The sequence below is a fragment of the Camellia sinensis genome, chromosome 4 (assembly GCF_055761805.1).
Source record: "Camellia sinensis isolate YWXY chromosome 4, ASM5576180v1, whole genome shotgun sequence".
Taxonomy (NCBI): domain Eukaryota; kingdom Viridiplantae; phylum Streptophyta; class Magnoliopsida; order Ericales; family Theaceae; genus Camellia; species Camellia sinensis.
In genome coordinates, this window is record NC_138964.1 from 165,792,911 (window position 1) to 165,806,959 (window position 14,049).

Below are 14,049 nucleotides of genomic sequence, written 5' to 3' on the forward strand. Positions count from 1 at the left end.
TGGCAGTGTCATGCCAACTCATGTCTGAGTGGAAGATGTTAGAAATTGGGCGCTCATGTGGCATGACCCTTAGAACCTTTTGAACCTCATCCAAATGGGTTTTGAATTTGAATTCAAACCTATTTGGATAGCCACTCAAGATATATATCTATCATATCATGATATGGATAGATGATATAGATATCAAATATTATCTCATTTAACAAATGGATAAATGAGATAAATAGATTATATATCTGATATATGGGATATGGGTGATTAAGTGGAAAAACAACGTATGTTTGTTTTTTTTTTCAAGATACTGACTCTCTCCCAAAATAACGATCAAAGCCATTTGCACTGTGGTTTGTGTGGGTGATATTCAATATTGTAATATCACTTCACTGCTGGGTTGATTGACTAGATTCAGGGAGCACGTGATTTATCCAAGAGGTTTTAGATCAAAAAAGGTACGATCAAAACATTTTATTCCGCTGCATGTTTTATACTTTGATTTACAAATGTAATGTAATCAAGTAAACTATTTCAATTCATGTTATATATACACACACAGCCAAGGTGGTTCAAAATAAGACACCTCACGATCCCATTCGGGCTTTTAACAAGGTAAAACTATCTAAAAGATACACAGGTTCTTCAGCACAAAAATAGCCGAAAGCTTCAACCTCATTTCCATCGTTTAGCATTCTTCAACCCTTTTGATTTTGCTTTTGCATTTTGAAATGCCTGCATCTTTTGTTTCTTCCGAGCATCCCTCTCAGCCTGTTAGTAATTAAATAAATGTACAAGTCTTTGATCAGATCCACCAAATTAATGGATTACACATAAGTTTGCCAATTCCTTTTTCAGTTGTTGGTGTAATAACTACTGCAAGGGTAACATTACCTTCGACATTTTTGATTTGGCTTTTGCTTTAGGGGACTTCTCGTCAACATCTGCCTCACGTTCAAGCTCTCTCTCCCTTGCTTCAATGTTCTTCTCTAGATAATACTGTAATTTTGATTTGTCTTGTCAGATTATCAGAAACCACTATTGACTATTGTACTCAGAAAACTTAGCAATTCTATCTCATAAGCATTTGGGTTGAAATTCAAGTTTGAACAACCCTTCTGAATGCAGTTCATGCATACACCATACCAGGGATACAAGAGGTATGCTCAAATTCTTACAGTTTAACCGGCAACTCAATGCATGAACCTAAGGGGTAAGCTCACAAAAAGTTATATATATATATATATATATCTACATAAATTACATGTATCATCTTGTAATAAGTACACCAAAAATTTTGTAGACAGTTTGAAGATGAAAAGATGTATATGCATATAAAGATGCCTTGTTGTTATAGATTGCCATATGGTAATCTCACCAAGTAATGGAGATTATGAAAGAGAATTGCCATCCAGCAGTAACAACTTGGACAACAAAAACAACAGTAAAGGACGTGAATTGCCATAGAACGACTGGATTCAGTATGTCAAACTCAATCATTTGAATGGCATTAGCAATCGGCGGAGCATGGTTAAATCTGGTGTTGCTTGACAAAACATGTGGCATGTGCCTGGTTACAACACTTTGGAAACCACAGTCTATCTCTGAGCCAGTCTTAAAAAATAAATAAATAAATAAATCTGACATGAAATTTGTAATAAAATAGAAGCAAATACAAAATAAGCAAGTTAGATTTGCAAGAAATTCCAAGTCCAACTAATAACTATGATACAAACTTACATTGTAATCACCAGCATAATCTTGTAAACTTCCATCCTTGACTTCCAATACCCGATTAACTATTTGTTTTATAAAGTATCGATCATGAGAAACAGTAATGACAGTGCCCTTGTACTCTGTTATTGCCTCCTAATAAGAACAATAGAGTCAAAGAAACAGCAAGGGTTATGATACATGTGATATATAAAAATATTTAAGCGAAAAAAAAAAAAAAAAAGGGAACATAAAACAAACCTCAAGCATCTCTTTCGAAGGTATATCCAAGTGATTGGTCGGTTCATCCAAAACTAGCAAAGTTGATGGTTTTACCATGAACTTGCAAAAGGCAAGACGTGCCTAAATTAAACAGGTAAATATAAGATCAATAGTTCATCCCTCATAACAAGGGAAAGACCAAAATAGCAAACACCATCTGTAAGACCTCCTGAAGCTAACAGAACATATTTAAGTCATTAAAAGTAACTATTAGTTGTTCAAAACTCTTGTCAAATAAACCATGTTGAAAAACCCTATTTGAAGCAGGAAGCACACATGTTATTACAACGTTTAATAGTGCGCGTTGCACCTTCTACATTTTACTACATGCTGATTATTATGATCATCACATTAGACTAATGTATAGTTCACTTGACTGGCAAATGTCCTTTTTCTTTTTCTTCTTCTTATTCTTTTTTATTTTTTTATTTTTTTTTAAACACAAAATATGATAAGATTAACTTTCCAAGAATGAGTATGGTTCAAAAACAAAAGGCAAACCAAATGGCTATGCTGATCAAAGAAGAGATCAGAGAAATAAAAAACTAAGCCAATGAGACTAATGAATTCCTGCCATGCCAACAAAGGAATAAAATTTCATCACAGGGCATAATAAACATTCAATTATGGGACTTAAGGCTTGTTTCGGTTCGGTTCAGTTCAGTTTGGTTTGGTTTGGCATAATAAACATTCAATCAATTAAATCACTTGCATATCCATAAACATGTCAATCTATTTTTGCATTAGTGAAATGTTAGTGTTAGGCCTACCATTTGGTTGGCAGTTACATGACTAGTATGTACAACCTTAGGTAGAAACAAGGCCACTACCATGAGGAGAGCACATTAGACTACCTACGACACGTGGGAGCCTTAAGTGTTATGGCAGATCTTCATCGGCATCACAGGAGTGCTATGGAAGAGCTTTATTGGGATGATGAAGGTTTCAGAGAAGGTGAGAACCAGGTTACAGCAAGCAAGGACTACCATCATGGAGTCATAGTTATCATTCCTAGGCTAGCAACTTAAACCCTTTCACCTCCTCCAAGCTATCTGTCACACTTAAGACTTCCAAGACCAACTCTGAAGCAATATGCTGTGTAAACAAACAGAGACACTCTTTGGCCTTTTGACTTCCCAAGCTGACATGTCAACTTTCAATGAACATATGCACAGCCTGTTAAACTTCCAAGAGCATTATTACAAAACAATACATTAGCACCAAACACATACAGCTCCCAATACCACAATAAATCATTAATTATTATTTTATATATTTTTCTATAGACAGAAAAACCCAACAATTCGCTCGGTTCCTTGATTACGTCACCGAGTCCGCCGAGTCCCCTAGCACCAAAGCTCAATGAATAACTGGCTTGGTTGCCTAGCTTGCCAGCAAGCCCACCAAGCCCCATCTCCACATCATAAACAAGTTGGTTCTATGATCACCTGGGCTGGGAGTAGGGCCCAGATACATGCTTGAGAACGTCAGAGGACTTGTGGATTGAAGGCTATCATTCAAGGTTTGTCCAAGCACTTGCCAATGCCAAATCCTCCCCGCCAAGACCAGACTTAGAGAGAGGGGTTTCAACCAAGACCTGACACATTGGAAGTTGTATCATACCTACCTCTGCGCTGCCTGACACACCAAGAAAGGGATGCATCATACCCAACCTCTGACCCATATAATACACCCCTCAATTGCAGATGCGCCATGTGTGCTCAACTACGCTGGCTGGCTCTCTCTCTCTCTCTCTCTAAATAAAGCAAAGGCTGGTGCCTATGGTTTTTTAGTCTACACATAGTTGGACCATCCCTTCTTCAGATTCTTCCTCTCCTTCCTTTTCTTTTGGGCATCTCTGTTGGAATGCAAAGCATTCTTTTCGATCTAAGATACACTTAAGAGGGAGATTTGTGGTGATTTTTTAATCTTTTCTACCAGGCAATCTAGAATCCTTATGCATGAAGATAACCAATTCAGTCGTTGTGGTCGGACTTTAATATGGATTTCTGACCACATTCTCCATAGGGCTGTGTAGGAAGTGGCCGGTGACTTTGTTGCTTTGGTTTTGAACTTGGTCGATGAATCTTGAACTTTTTCCCCTTGCAAGTTGGAGGGATTGACCCAAAGATAGGAGTGAGCAGGATTGCATGTTAGAGAAAGGAGCCGTGGCAAAGCAGCATATCTGTTTAAGCATAGTCACTCATCTAAGGTCTCGGGACAAGAAGAGAGGCATTTTTGAGTGCTCATGTGCCAATTTCAGGTGAAGTGATACTAATTGATCCTCCGTAGTTGATGGAACTATGAAGCAAAGTCTCACATCACCTAAGTACTGAAGTACATTAAGCATATAAGCGTGAGGGCACCCTCATCTCAATAGCTTTTGAGGTTGAGTTCTACGAATCATGTAACATGGTATCAGAGTCGGAGTACTCAAGAATGAGTAGGGTGTGCGTCCCTGGCCTATACGACGCAGGTGCTGCTGAGTGAGCACACTGGGCGTAAGGGAGGGTGTGAAACAAAGTCCCACATCGCCTGAGTACAAAAGTAATGTTTAGCAAATAAGCATGAGGGCACTCTCACCTCAATAGCTAGCTTTTGGGGTTGAGTTCTACCCAATACCATGCAACATGGTATCAGAGCTAAAATACTCATAGATGGATAGGGTGCGCGTCCTTAGCTTGCCCGCCGCAGGTGCTGCCAAGTGAAAACGTTGGGCGTGAAGGAAGGTGGGAAGTGAAGTCCCGCATTGCCCAACTACTAAAGTAATGTTAAGCATATAAGCATGAAAGCACCCTCACCTCTGTAGCTAGCTTTCAGGGTTGAGTTCTACCAAAGACTGTGTAACAGGAACCTCTTTCAAAGTCTCTCTCTGTGTCTCTTAGGCGCTACCGAGTGAAAACGCTGAGCGTAAAGGAAGGTGTGAAGCGAAGTCCCACATCGCCCAACTACTAAAGTAATGTTAAGCATATAAGCATGAAAGCACGAAAGCACCCTCACCTCTGTAGCTAGCTTTTGGAGTTGAGTTCTACCAAAGAGTGTGTAACAGGAACCTCTTTCAAAGTCTCTCTCTGTCTCTCAGGCTGTCCTTGGTTCTCTCTCCCACATTAATTGTTCTACAGCCATATCAGTGCCACATTTTTAATAGTATTTCAACGTACAAACTCATCATTGCGTGAATGGATGAGGGGTTAAGCAATAGAGTGTGCCCTCTAGGAAGATGGACTTATTCAAATGCAAGGGGACATTTGAGCAGGCCCTTAGACTTAATAAAAAAAACCCTTGCTGGTTTAAGTGCAGTACTTGTGTCTATGTCTCAAATAAAGACCAGCAAAAATGCTTCAATCAAACTCCCCAAAAATTTTCTGCAAATAAGGTTCACAAAATCTTCACCCAAATGATCACCAGGTATTTTTATTTTACACTGGTCTAGACATGTAGCCAGCTCCAAATAGTTAAGTCATGGGCCCACGACCTCCTAGTGTCAATACCAATTCTAGTCCAATAAGCTCACCATCAACCAGATGCAGAATACTATAGTAGTGCTTTATAATTAAAGCCAACAAATGATTCTGAAAAAAATATAATTAAAAAAAAAAATAGTTATTACGTAACCAAAAAATAACAATGAGACTTCAGTAAAAGGGAAACACACCGAAATACATGGAGAAAAACACAATAGCTGTTTCCAACAAAAGATTCAGCTTATGAAACCAGAAAGGTGAAGAAAGTGCTCAATGAAACAAAGACATACAAAAGTGCATGTGTACTTGCCTTCTCACCACCACTCAAGAGGGAGACCTTCCTATCAAGCATATCAGCTTTGAAATTACAACGCCCAAGGAGTCCCTTTATATCATCAATTCTCCAGTCATCCGCAACTTCCGCTACAGTCTCAAGCACTGTTTTATTCAAATCAAGTGCTTCAGCCTGAAAATAGAATAAATTACCCTCGGTGAAAAATACCAATGGATGTACATGGAACTGGAACTGGCAGTGAAAACTAATATCACTGTGATCATAAGACAAAACAAAATTATAACAGCACTGGTGATCACAGGAATATACCTGATTCTGCTCAAAATAATTTGGCAGAACATTATGTTCCCCAAGCAGAACTTCACCTCGACTTGGCTTCTCTAAACCCATAATAAGTTTAAGCAAAGTACTCTTCCCACAACCATTTGGGCCAATAATAGCAATTTTCTCACCTTTTTCAATTGTAATATTAGCCTTCTTAAACAACACCTGACAAAGAATGTAACAAGAATACAAAATAATCAGAGACAGAAAGCAACATTGTTAGCCTTTGTCCACATTTAGTTCATGATGGCAATTACCTTATCCCCATATCCAAATTCCAGATTCTTAATTGTTACAACAGATCTTCCGCTTCTTCCACGCTCAGGGAATCTGATTTTCATTTGTTTCCGTATAAAGGGCTTATCAATTTGCTCCTCTTCCTGAAGTTTTTCAAGTTTCTATTTAAACAAAAAAAAAGGGGGGGTTAATAATGATTCCAGTAATAATGCAGATGTTGAGTTAAAGAACAGCCTAGCCAGGAAATGAAATGTACAGAGCATGCAAAAAACAATCATATAATCAAGTTCTGTATAAAATGGATTTTGGTGCAGGACCTTGAATCAGATCTGAGTTGGCAATTGTTAAAAGGTAAAACCATGTACATAAAGCCTTGTTCAACAAAAAAAAATTATGAAAATAAAAAACAAAAAGGGGTCATAGGGGCCCCACTATACAAGTGAAGCATCTTCCCACCATGATTGCAGCCTGTAACAGGATAAGGTACAAAGACACTGTAGCAAGCCACTGTGCTGTAAAGACCACCAGCTAGAACACTGATTTCAGGAAAAATGGAACATACTTGGCCATGATTTCAATCTATGATACATGACCACTAGTTTTAAGAGCATCACAATCAAACATTTTTATGACCAGAAAGGTTCCAAGAAATAAAAGCAAAAGCACATATTAGGCATGAATCTCTCACCAAGTAAGATTTTGTGGAGATCAGCGCCAACTTATTTTCTTTTTATGGAGATCACCAATTAATGGACCTTGTGCAGAAAAAGGAAAATATAACATAAAGAAAACCACTGTTCTTTATTTGATTACCACGTAAAACACGAGAAAAAAGAAAAAAAATATTTAGTTCAAAATTTCATTTCTCATTCTCTTTTATCCATGATCTCTTGCCATTTTCAAAAAAAATATTTTTTACTCTCAACATTTTTCTTAAGTAGAAGGGAAAACACAAAAAAATGGTTTTCCTTCTCACCATCCTTTCATGTTCCTTTTCCTCACCAATTCTAAGCTCCAAACAAAATCAAACCAAACTAAGCCTTGTCTCTCAATCAGATGGAGTTAGTTACATGAATGTTTTCCGTTATTCCACTTTGTCAAAGGCAATATGCTCAGTCAAATTAAATAAAATCACATAATTCTTACTATCACATTGCATGTTAGTTAGGTCTTATCCTTCCCATAACATTTTCATTTATGATGATCATTTCACTTTTGTTATCGTTGTGTCTACAGGTCTTCAATGTACATGACCAAACCACCTTCGCCTATTCTCTCTCAATTTATCCTCAATTGGTACTACTCCTACCATTTCATGAATATATTAAATTCTAATTTTGTATTTCTAGTCTTACCACACATCCATTTGAAGTATCCTCACCTCGACTACATTTATTTTATGAATATGTTTGTTCTGAGTTCCGTAACATTCTGTCTCATAAAGCATCATTGGCCTCGCAGCTATTCTATAAATTTTTCACATAATAATCAAACCTAGGTAATGAAATTGTTCATTCTTTATTTTCTCTTGGTTTTCAATCTTCACTTCACTATTTTTACTTAAAATAGTAAATTTTTATTCAAAAAAATGGACCAAGGGGGGTGCACTACCTTTACACAAAGAAAGATCTATCTCAAATACATCAAAAACCTATTCAAAAGTCGACAACATTCAAAAATTAGTTAAACTACTATACAAGAAGGAGAAAATGAGACTTTTGATCTTAACAACGGGTCTGTCTACGCCATCAGAAGATCTTTTATTCCTCTCAACCCAGAGTAACCACTAGCTAACCAACAACACCAACATCCATGCCTTCCTCCTCCTCCTCCTCACTTGACCTCCACACCAAGAAAAAAGAAACTCCATCGGAAACACCCAAACGACATCAAACAAAGGAGGACCAATGTCAACAACTCGTGAGCCACCTTGCAATGAAGAAGCAAATAATCAACTCTGCATGCTAGCACATTCAACACTAATCGACATGCACCTTCTTCTTTTGAATCAAGTTATCAATAGTAAGAATTTTATCATGAGCCGTACATGAAGCCAACAAAAAAAAAAAAAAAAAAACCACCTCCTGTGAGGACTTGGTACCAAAATTACATTATATATATTCAATTTTGGTCTATCTTTAGTTTTTTAAACCCTTTTGATATAAGTGCTTCCCTCCATCCGGATTTCTAATTTTACATTAATTTCTCCCTTAGTTTCATCCATTAGAATAATATCATTTGTGAAGAACATAAACCATGGGACATTATCTTGATGTGTTTATTTAATTCATCTATAATTTAGTAAGAACTCAAAGTTGGCCCTCAGTGCAATCCTACAGTTATTAAAAAAATCACTAGTTTCTCCTGCGGAAGATCTAATTGTAATCGCAGCCCTATCATACATGTCCATTATCACATTAATATACCCATTTGTCAAGCCTTTTTTATCTAACACTCACCATATTATATCACTTGGCACCCTATAATAAACTTTATTATATATAAAAACCACATGAAAATCTTTCCTATTCTCTTTGTAATTTTCTATTAATCTTCATAGCAAATATATAGGTTCCATAGTTGATCTATCGGGCATAAATTCAAACAAATTCTCTCTAACACTGTTGTTGCAACTATTATGCAATGCTCCATCTTCATTGCATGAAGAATCAATTTACTGCCTCGATAATTGTTACAAGTTTAGATATCTCTAATTTATTTATAGATACTATAATATTTTTTCTCTACTAGTCAGACAATTTCTTAATCATTAGAATCTTATTAAAAAGTTTTGTTAACCAAGGCACCCCTTCCTTACCTAAGCATTTCCAACCCTCAATAAGGATACAATCTTGTTCTAATGTCTTCCCTGCTTTCATCTTTTTCAATGCAAATTCAAACTCAAACTCGGCTATAAAACTTGTATTCTCTAACTCCATCAAAGCTATCATATTCCGCTTCTAAGAATTCTAAATATTACTCATTCAACAATTTCTCAAAATAACTCGTTCACTTTTCTTTAATCTCATCATCATTAACCAACACCCTCATATACTCACTCTTTATGCACTTCGCTTGTTTAAATTATGTTATTTTTCTTTCTCTCAATTTAGCAACTTCATAAATTCCTTTTTACAATCATTAATGTCTAATATAATTTCCTTTGGTTTTTGTTGTTGTTACTTGTATCTCATCATTCCTCCATCAAGTATCTTTAGATATATGACACTTTCCCTTTGATTTTCCAAGAACTTCTTTTGATATTCTTTTAATACATTTTGCCTTCATATTCCACATATTATAAATATCATCTTCCAAATTCTACGTTGCTTCTTTAAACTTATATCTTTAAAAAATTCAATTTCTCACCTTTCAGATTTCACAATCTACTTCATGGTTTTTTAATACCCTTTTTGCTTTGATAATGTGTTGGTGCCATATTCACACCAACCAGTCACAGAATGACGTGTGGCAGCCAGTAATGGGTTCAAATCAAGCCAATCAAGAAAAGAACACGTGGCATGCCTTAGAACTGAACAAATGGCGGAATTACGTGAATGCCATGTGGTGATCTTCAATTGACTTGATGTTGTGACTAAAGTAGCAGGAAGATGAAAGGGATTAACCGCCCTTCAAAAGGTGTAAGGCAGGAACAGATGGCTTAGCTCTGGCATTTGAATTCAAAAACTAAGGAGGGAAAAGCCCATGAATATAGCTAGAGTGGGGGAGATCGTGGGTGTAAGCTTCGACAGTTGCTGCGGATTAGAAGGACTCCTTATGTTCACTTATCAATTTCTTGTTTTTCTATTTTGCTCTTTTCTTTACTTTCTTTAGGAGTGGTTCTAACTTAGAAGCTTTGTATTTTCCTTTTGACGTTTCTCTCTCCCATTCTATACTTAATACAGTTCTCTCAATCATTAATTGGTTCTCACTTTAACACAAGCATTAAAGTTCTCTTCTTTGAGGCAAAAAGAACCTTTCACAATCACCTGGTAAGTAATTTGGCTTATCTAATATATGTAAGGATTATTCAATCCTTACTGGCAAGCTCGAATTTACATTTTTAACCTTCGAATTGCCAAAAAGCCGACATAGTGTTAGGTAGTTTGATAACTAGCAAATAAAACACCCTGTTGGATCCCTTATGAACACGAATCCAAGTTCCAAACCAAGTGCACATAAATGTCTCAGGTTTTCGTGAAACTTCTAACAATGTTTAAACTTTCACAGAACACAAATTCAGCATCATGAAGGAGTATTCCACACTACGCTCTTAAAATAGTCACATTTCAGGAAACAGGTGAATTCAGCACCTCCACAAAAATAATGCTAACTAAGCAGTAAACACATTGAGATTTTTTTTTTTTTTGATAAATAAAGTAAACACATTGAGATTTAAGAATCAATTAGTTTGTATAGTCAAAATCGTGCAACACCGCAGATAAAACTTGGCAGGAGGACCTGGGAAACCACATTGGGTCTTTCTTTCTGTTATTTCTAGGCATTGATAGGAAGTTTCTACCAGATGAAGTAAAAGGATGGATTTTGCAGGTGTCTTTTAACTGTTTAATAAATATTAGCTTAGGATTATGAAGTATCATTATAACTTCAAGCTTTATGACAAAAGAGTGCCCTACCGCTATCTTAAGATGAATAAGAAATGTGTATTCACTGCATTGAATTACTCAATAAACTAGTAGATTTCTGTACACCTTTTCAGCAGTAGATGCACGGCCAGCATTTGCTCCTGCACTTAATCTGTTTATTAAGTCCTTTGTGTGCTCAATTTCCTTTTGGTGCTTTTCCCATGCTGCATACTGAGCTTCAATCCAGGCTGCCTTTGCAAGAACATACTCGGAGTAATTGCCCACATATGTCCTGGATACACCCATGTCAGTTTCCACAATTTTTGTACAGAGCTGGTCAAGGAAAGCCCTGTCATGAGATATGATGACCATGGGCACATCTTGCTTATTAAGATATCCTTCCAGCCACTCAATTGTGTCAAGATCAAGATGATTAGTGGGCTCATCCAATAGTAACAAATCTGGGTCCTGCAGATGATCACAACTGTCAACAATCAATCACAAACACCTTGAGTTCTAACAAACAGTAAATTTAATCAACCACTAAAACCTTTTAAGTAGCCAAGGAAAGTATACAGGAACATAAGTATAAAACCCTTTCATAATACACCTCAAAGAGTCAGACAATTTGGGTTTAAATATTCAGCCATATCCAAATTCTAAATGCTACTAATAACTCTGCCACATAAAGTAGTTTATCACTTGGAACCTTGTACATTAACTTACAACAAGCATGTATAATTTGGTGGGTATGATATGGCGGAAGGAGCAGTTCCTTGAAGTAAAGATACAGATCAAGGATATGTATACCACACAAGAACTTCTAAAACATTAGGATGTAGATATGCCAAGAACACCGCGAGACATATATATAGTATATGCATGTGTGTGTATATAACTAAAGAATAACCTACTATAGACTTATGCAACAAAATCTTTCTTTATGAATCTTTCAAACATTCTAAAATTTCTAACTTGTAATACAAAATTCACAAAAGCAAATTGAGAGTAATGTTTTGTGGACATGATCTAGGGACCAAAGATGTGTTTTAATCTCATTATCCTAATGTTTCTTCACTGAGAAGTCATCAAAGTTCAGAAACTCTTATTATGTTTCCTAAGAACACTATAATGCTATACTAGAAATGTCACACATCTCATAATTTGCTTTTGCAATATCAGACAATTAATTATCACAACATATCATCGGCAGTAAAGTACGACCCCATAAAACAAACACAAATAAGGACTTGCATCCCAGGAAGTTAACATTAAAAACTTATCAATCCAAATGCACTGATACCTGGAGTAGAATCTTCCCAAGGGACATCCTCATCTGCCACCCACCACTAAATGAAGCCACCAACCTATCTGAATCCTCCACAGCAAACCCAAGTTCCGGCATCAACTTACTAATCTTCATATCCACCTGATCCAAATCCACTGCCTGTCCCCGCCTCTGAAGCAAATCAAACTCGTCCAAGAGCCTCCCCATCAACTCCAAATCATCCACTGAACCTTCAATTGCCTTCTGTACCTTCTCCAACCTCCCCACAATCTCCATCTCCTCCTTAAACGCACTCAGTAGCTCTTCCTTTACAGTTTTACTCAATGAAACCTCGAATTCTTGACTCAAAAAAGCAATTTTCATATTGTGTTTGGCCTTGATTACATTCCCTGAATCGGGTTCCTCTAGCCCGGAAATAATTCTCAACTGGGTGGTCTTCCCGGCACCATTAACACCCACCAAACCCACTTTCTCGCCTTTCTTCACTTCCCAACTCACATCTTTCAATACAGTCACGCCCTTGTAGCTCTTACTCACATTCTCTAACCTAACACCAGACGAAATACTCGATGCGCCACTATTAGATTGCTTATTTACACGTTTGTGATCAACTTCATCCACAGAATTGTTCGAAAACAGAGATTCAATATCGTCTTCAACACTGGTCTCAGCGACCGATGTTTCAACAGCGATCGCTGACAATTTAGCTGAAATTCTAGGGTTTATTGGTTTTCTAGAGATAAAGAAAGTAGTGTTTTTTATTGAATGATTGGAACCTGTGAAAGAGTGAGTGGCTATTGGGGATGAAATTGGGCGGAGGCGTTGTCGGAGAAAAGGCGCTGAACCAGTGAGGAACGTTGAGCGGAGGTCCATGAATTGGAATTTTGTTGCTAAGTCCATGCTTGGCTGGTAAGAAAGTAATGGAAAATATGGAGAGAAAGCTATGAAAATTAAGGGTTTTGTGAAAAAAGCAAAAGGAAAAAAAGAGACAGGTAATCTCAGAAGAGAGTGTAAGCGAAACTCTCTCTCTCTCTCTCTCTCTCAACCTCGGCCTTGGGCACTCTCTCAGTCCATGGAAGAAGAAGAGGAAGAAGAAGAAGACTATCACTATGTTCTTTTGGACGCCTGTGGCATTGATTATTATCGGAATTTACGTTAAAAAAAAAAAATTTTAATTTTTTTAAAAAAATAAATAAATTGAAATCAATCCATGTAATATGCACTTTTGGTTATAATTTTTGTTATAATTGGTTATGAGTTATTGGAGGATTAATCATAATTTATTGTACTGTTAGTTAGAGCGGTGTTTTAAAAGTTGGTAAAAATTTAAATTGTGTTTGGTACAGCTCTGGAACTAGCATTTTAGCGCTTAATTTGAACACAACGTTTGTTTACGAATTTCAAAACTTAATTCCATGCTCACTTTTGAAAACGCGGTCGAAAGCGGAAAAATTTAGACTAATCGGATGTCCCATCGGTCGTCCGGCTGGTTGACCGGAACAATACAATTTTTTTTTTTTTTTTTTGCAATTGACATATGTTAATTTTTATATATTCAAAAAAAATATTTTCTGAATTTTTAAATTTTTTTTATGTGTTTTAATATAATTTTGAGTTGTATGTTTGGTTATGAGTTGTAAGTTTTTGTATCAAATATCATATGTTACATCAAAAATTCCCCACTCAATTCAAAACTCTTTTCAAAATTCTTTCACCAACAAATTTTTCACACTCAAATCATAATTTCAAAACTCACAAACTCAAAATACAAGTCCTACTCAGAAAGCTCTACCAAACGCAACCTTGGTTTTTTTAGTTTTTTGTGTGACTTTTTTGACAAAAAAAATTGGTTTCTTTGGCCAAAAAGCT

General features: G+C 36.5%; 1 protein-coding gene across 1 annotated transcript; it reads right to left on the minus strand.

Moving 5' to 3' along the window:
• Nucleotides 1-420: 420 nt before the first annotated feature.
• On the minus strand, nt 421-13,370 carry LOC114293564 (ABC transporter F family member 5). The gene is made up of 9 exons (XM_082922577.1): nt 12,196-13,370; nt 11,019-11,360; nt 6,327-6,467; nt 6,055-6,234; nt 5,761-5,916; nt 1,966-2,067; nt 1,732-1,860; nt 886-990; nt 421-762 (listed from the first exon to the last, which is right to left on the minus strand). Exons 1-9 carry the CDS (start codon nt 13,078-13,080, stop codon nt 667-669), a joined length of 2,136 nt encoding a protein of 711 aa, XP_082778703.1. The 5' UTR covers nt 13,081-13,370; the 3' UTR covers nt 421-666.
• Between the last annotated feature and the right edge of the window lie 679 nt (nt 13,371-14,049).

Bases quoted from the DNA above. Each gene is read 5' to 3' on its own strand.
- LOC114293564 (XM_082922577.1), bottom strand. From the start codon at position 13,080: ATGGACTTAGCAACAAAATTCCAATTCATGGACCTCCGCTCAACGTTC. The intron at 6,468-11,018 runs GTGTACAGAAAT...TTGTTTAAATAG, and splicing joins GTGCATCTACTGCTGAAAAG to AAACTTGAAAAACTTCAGGA. The intron at 763-885 runs GTAATGTTACCC...AATTACTAACAG, and splicing joins CCAAATCAAAAATGTCGAAG to GCTGAGAGGGATGCTCGGAA.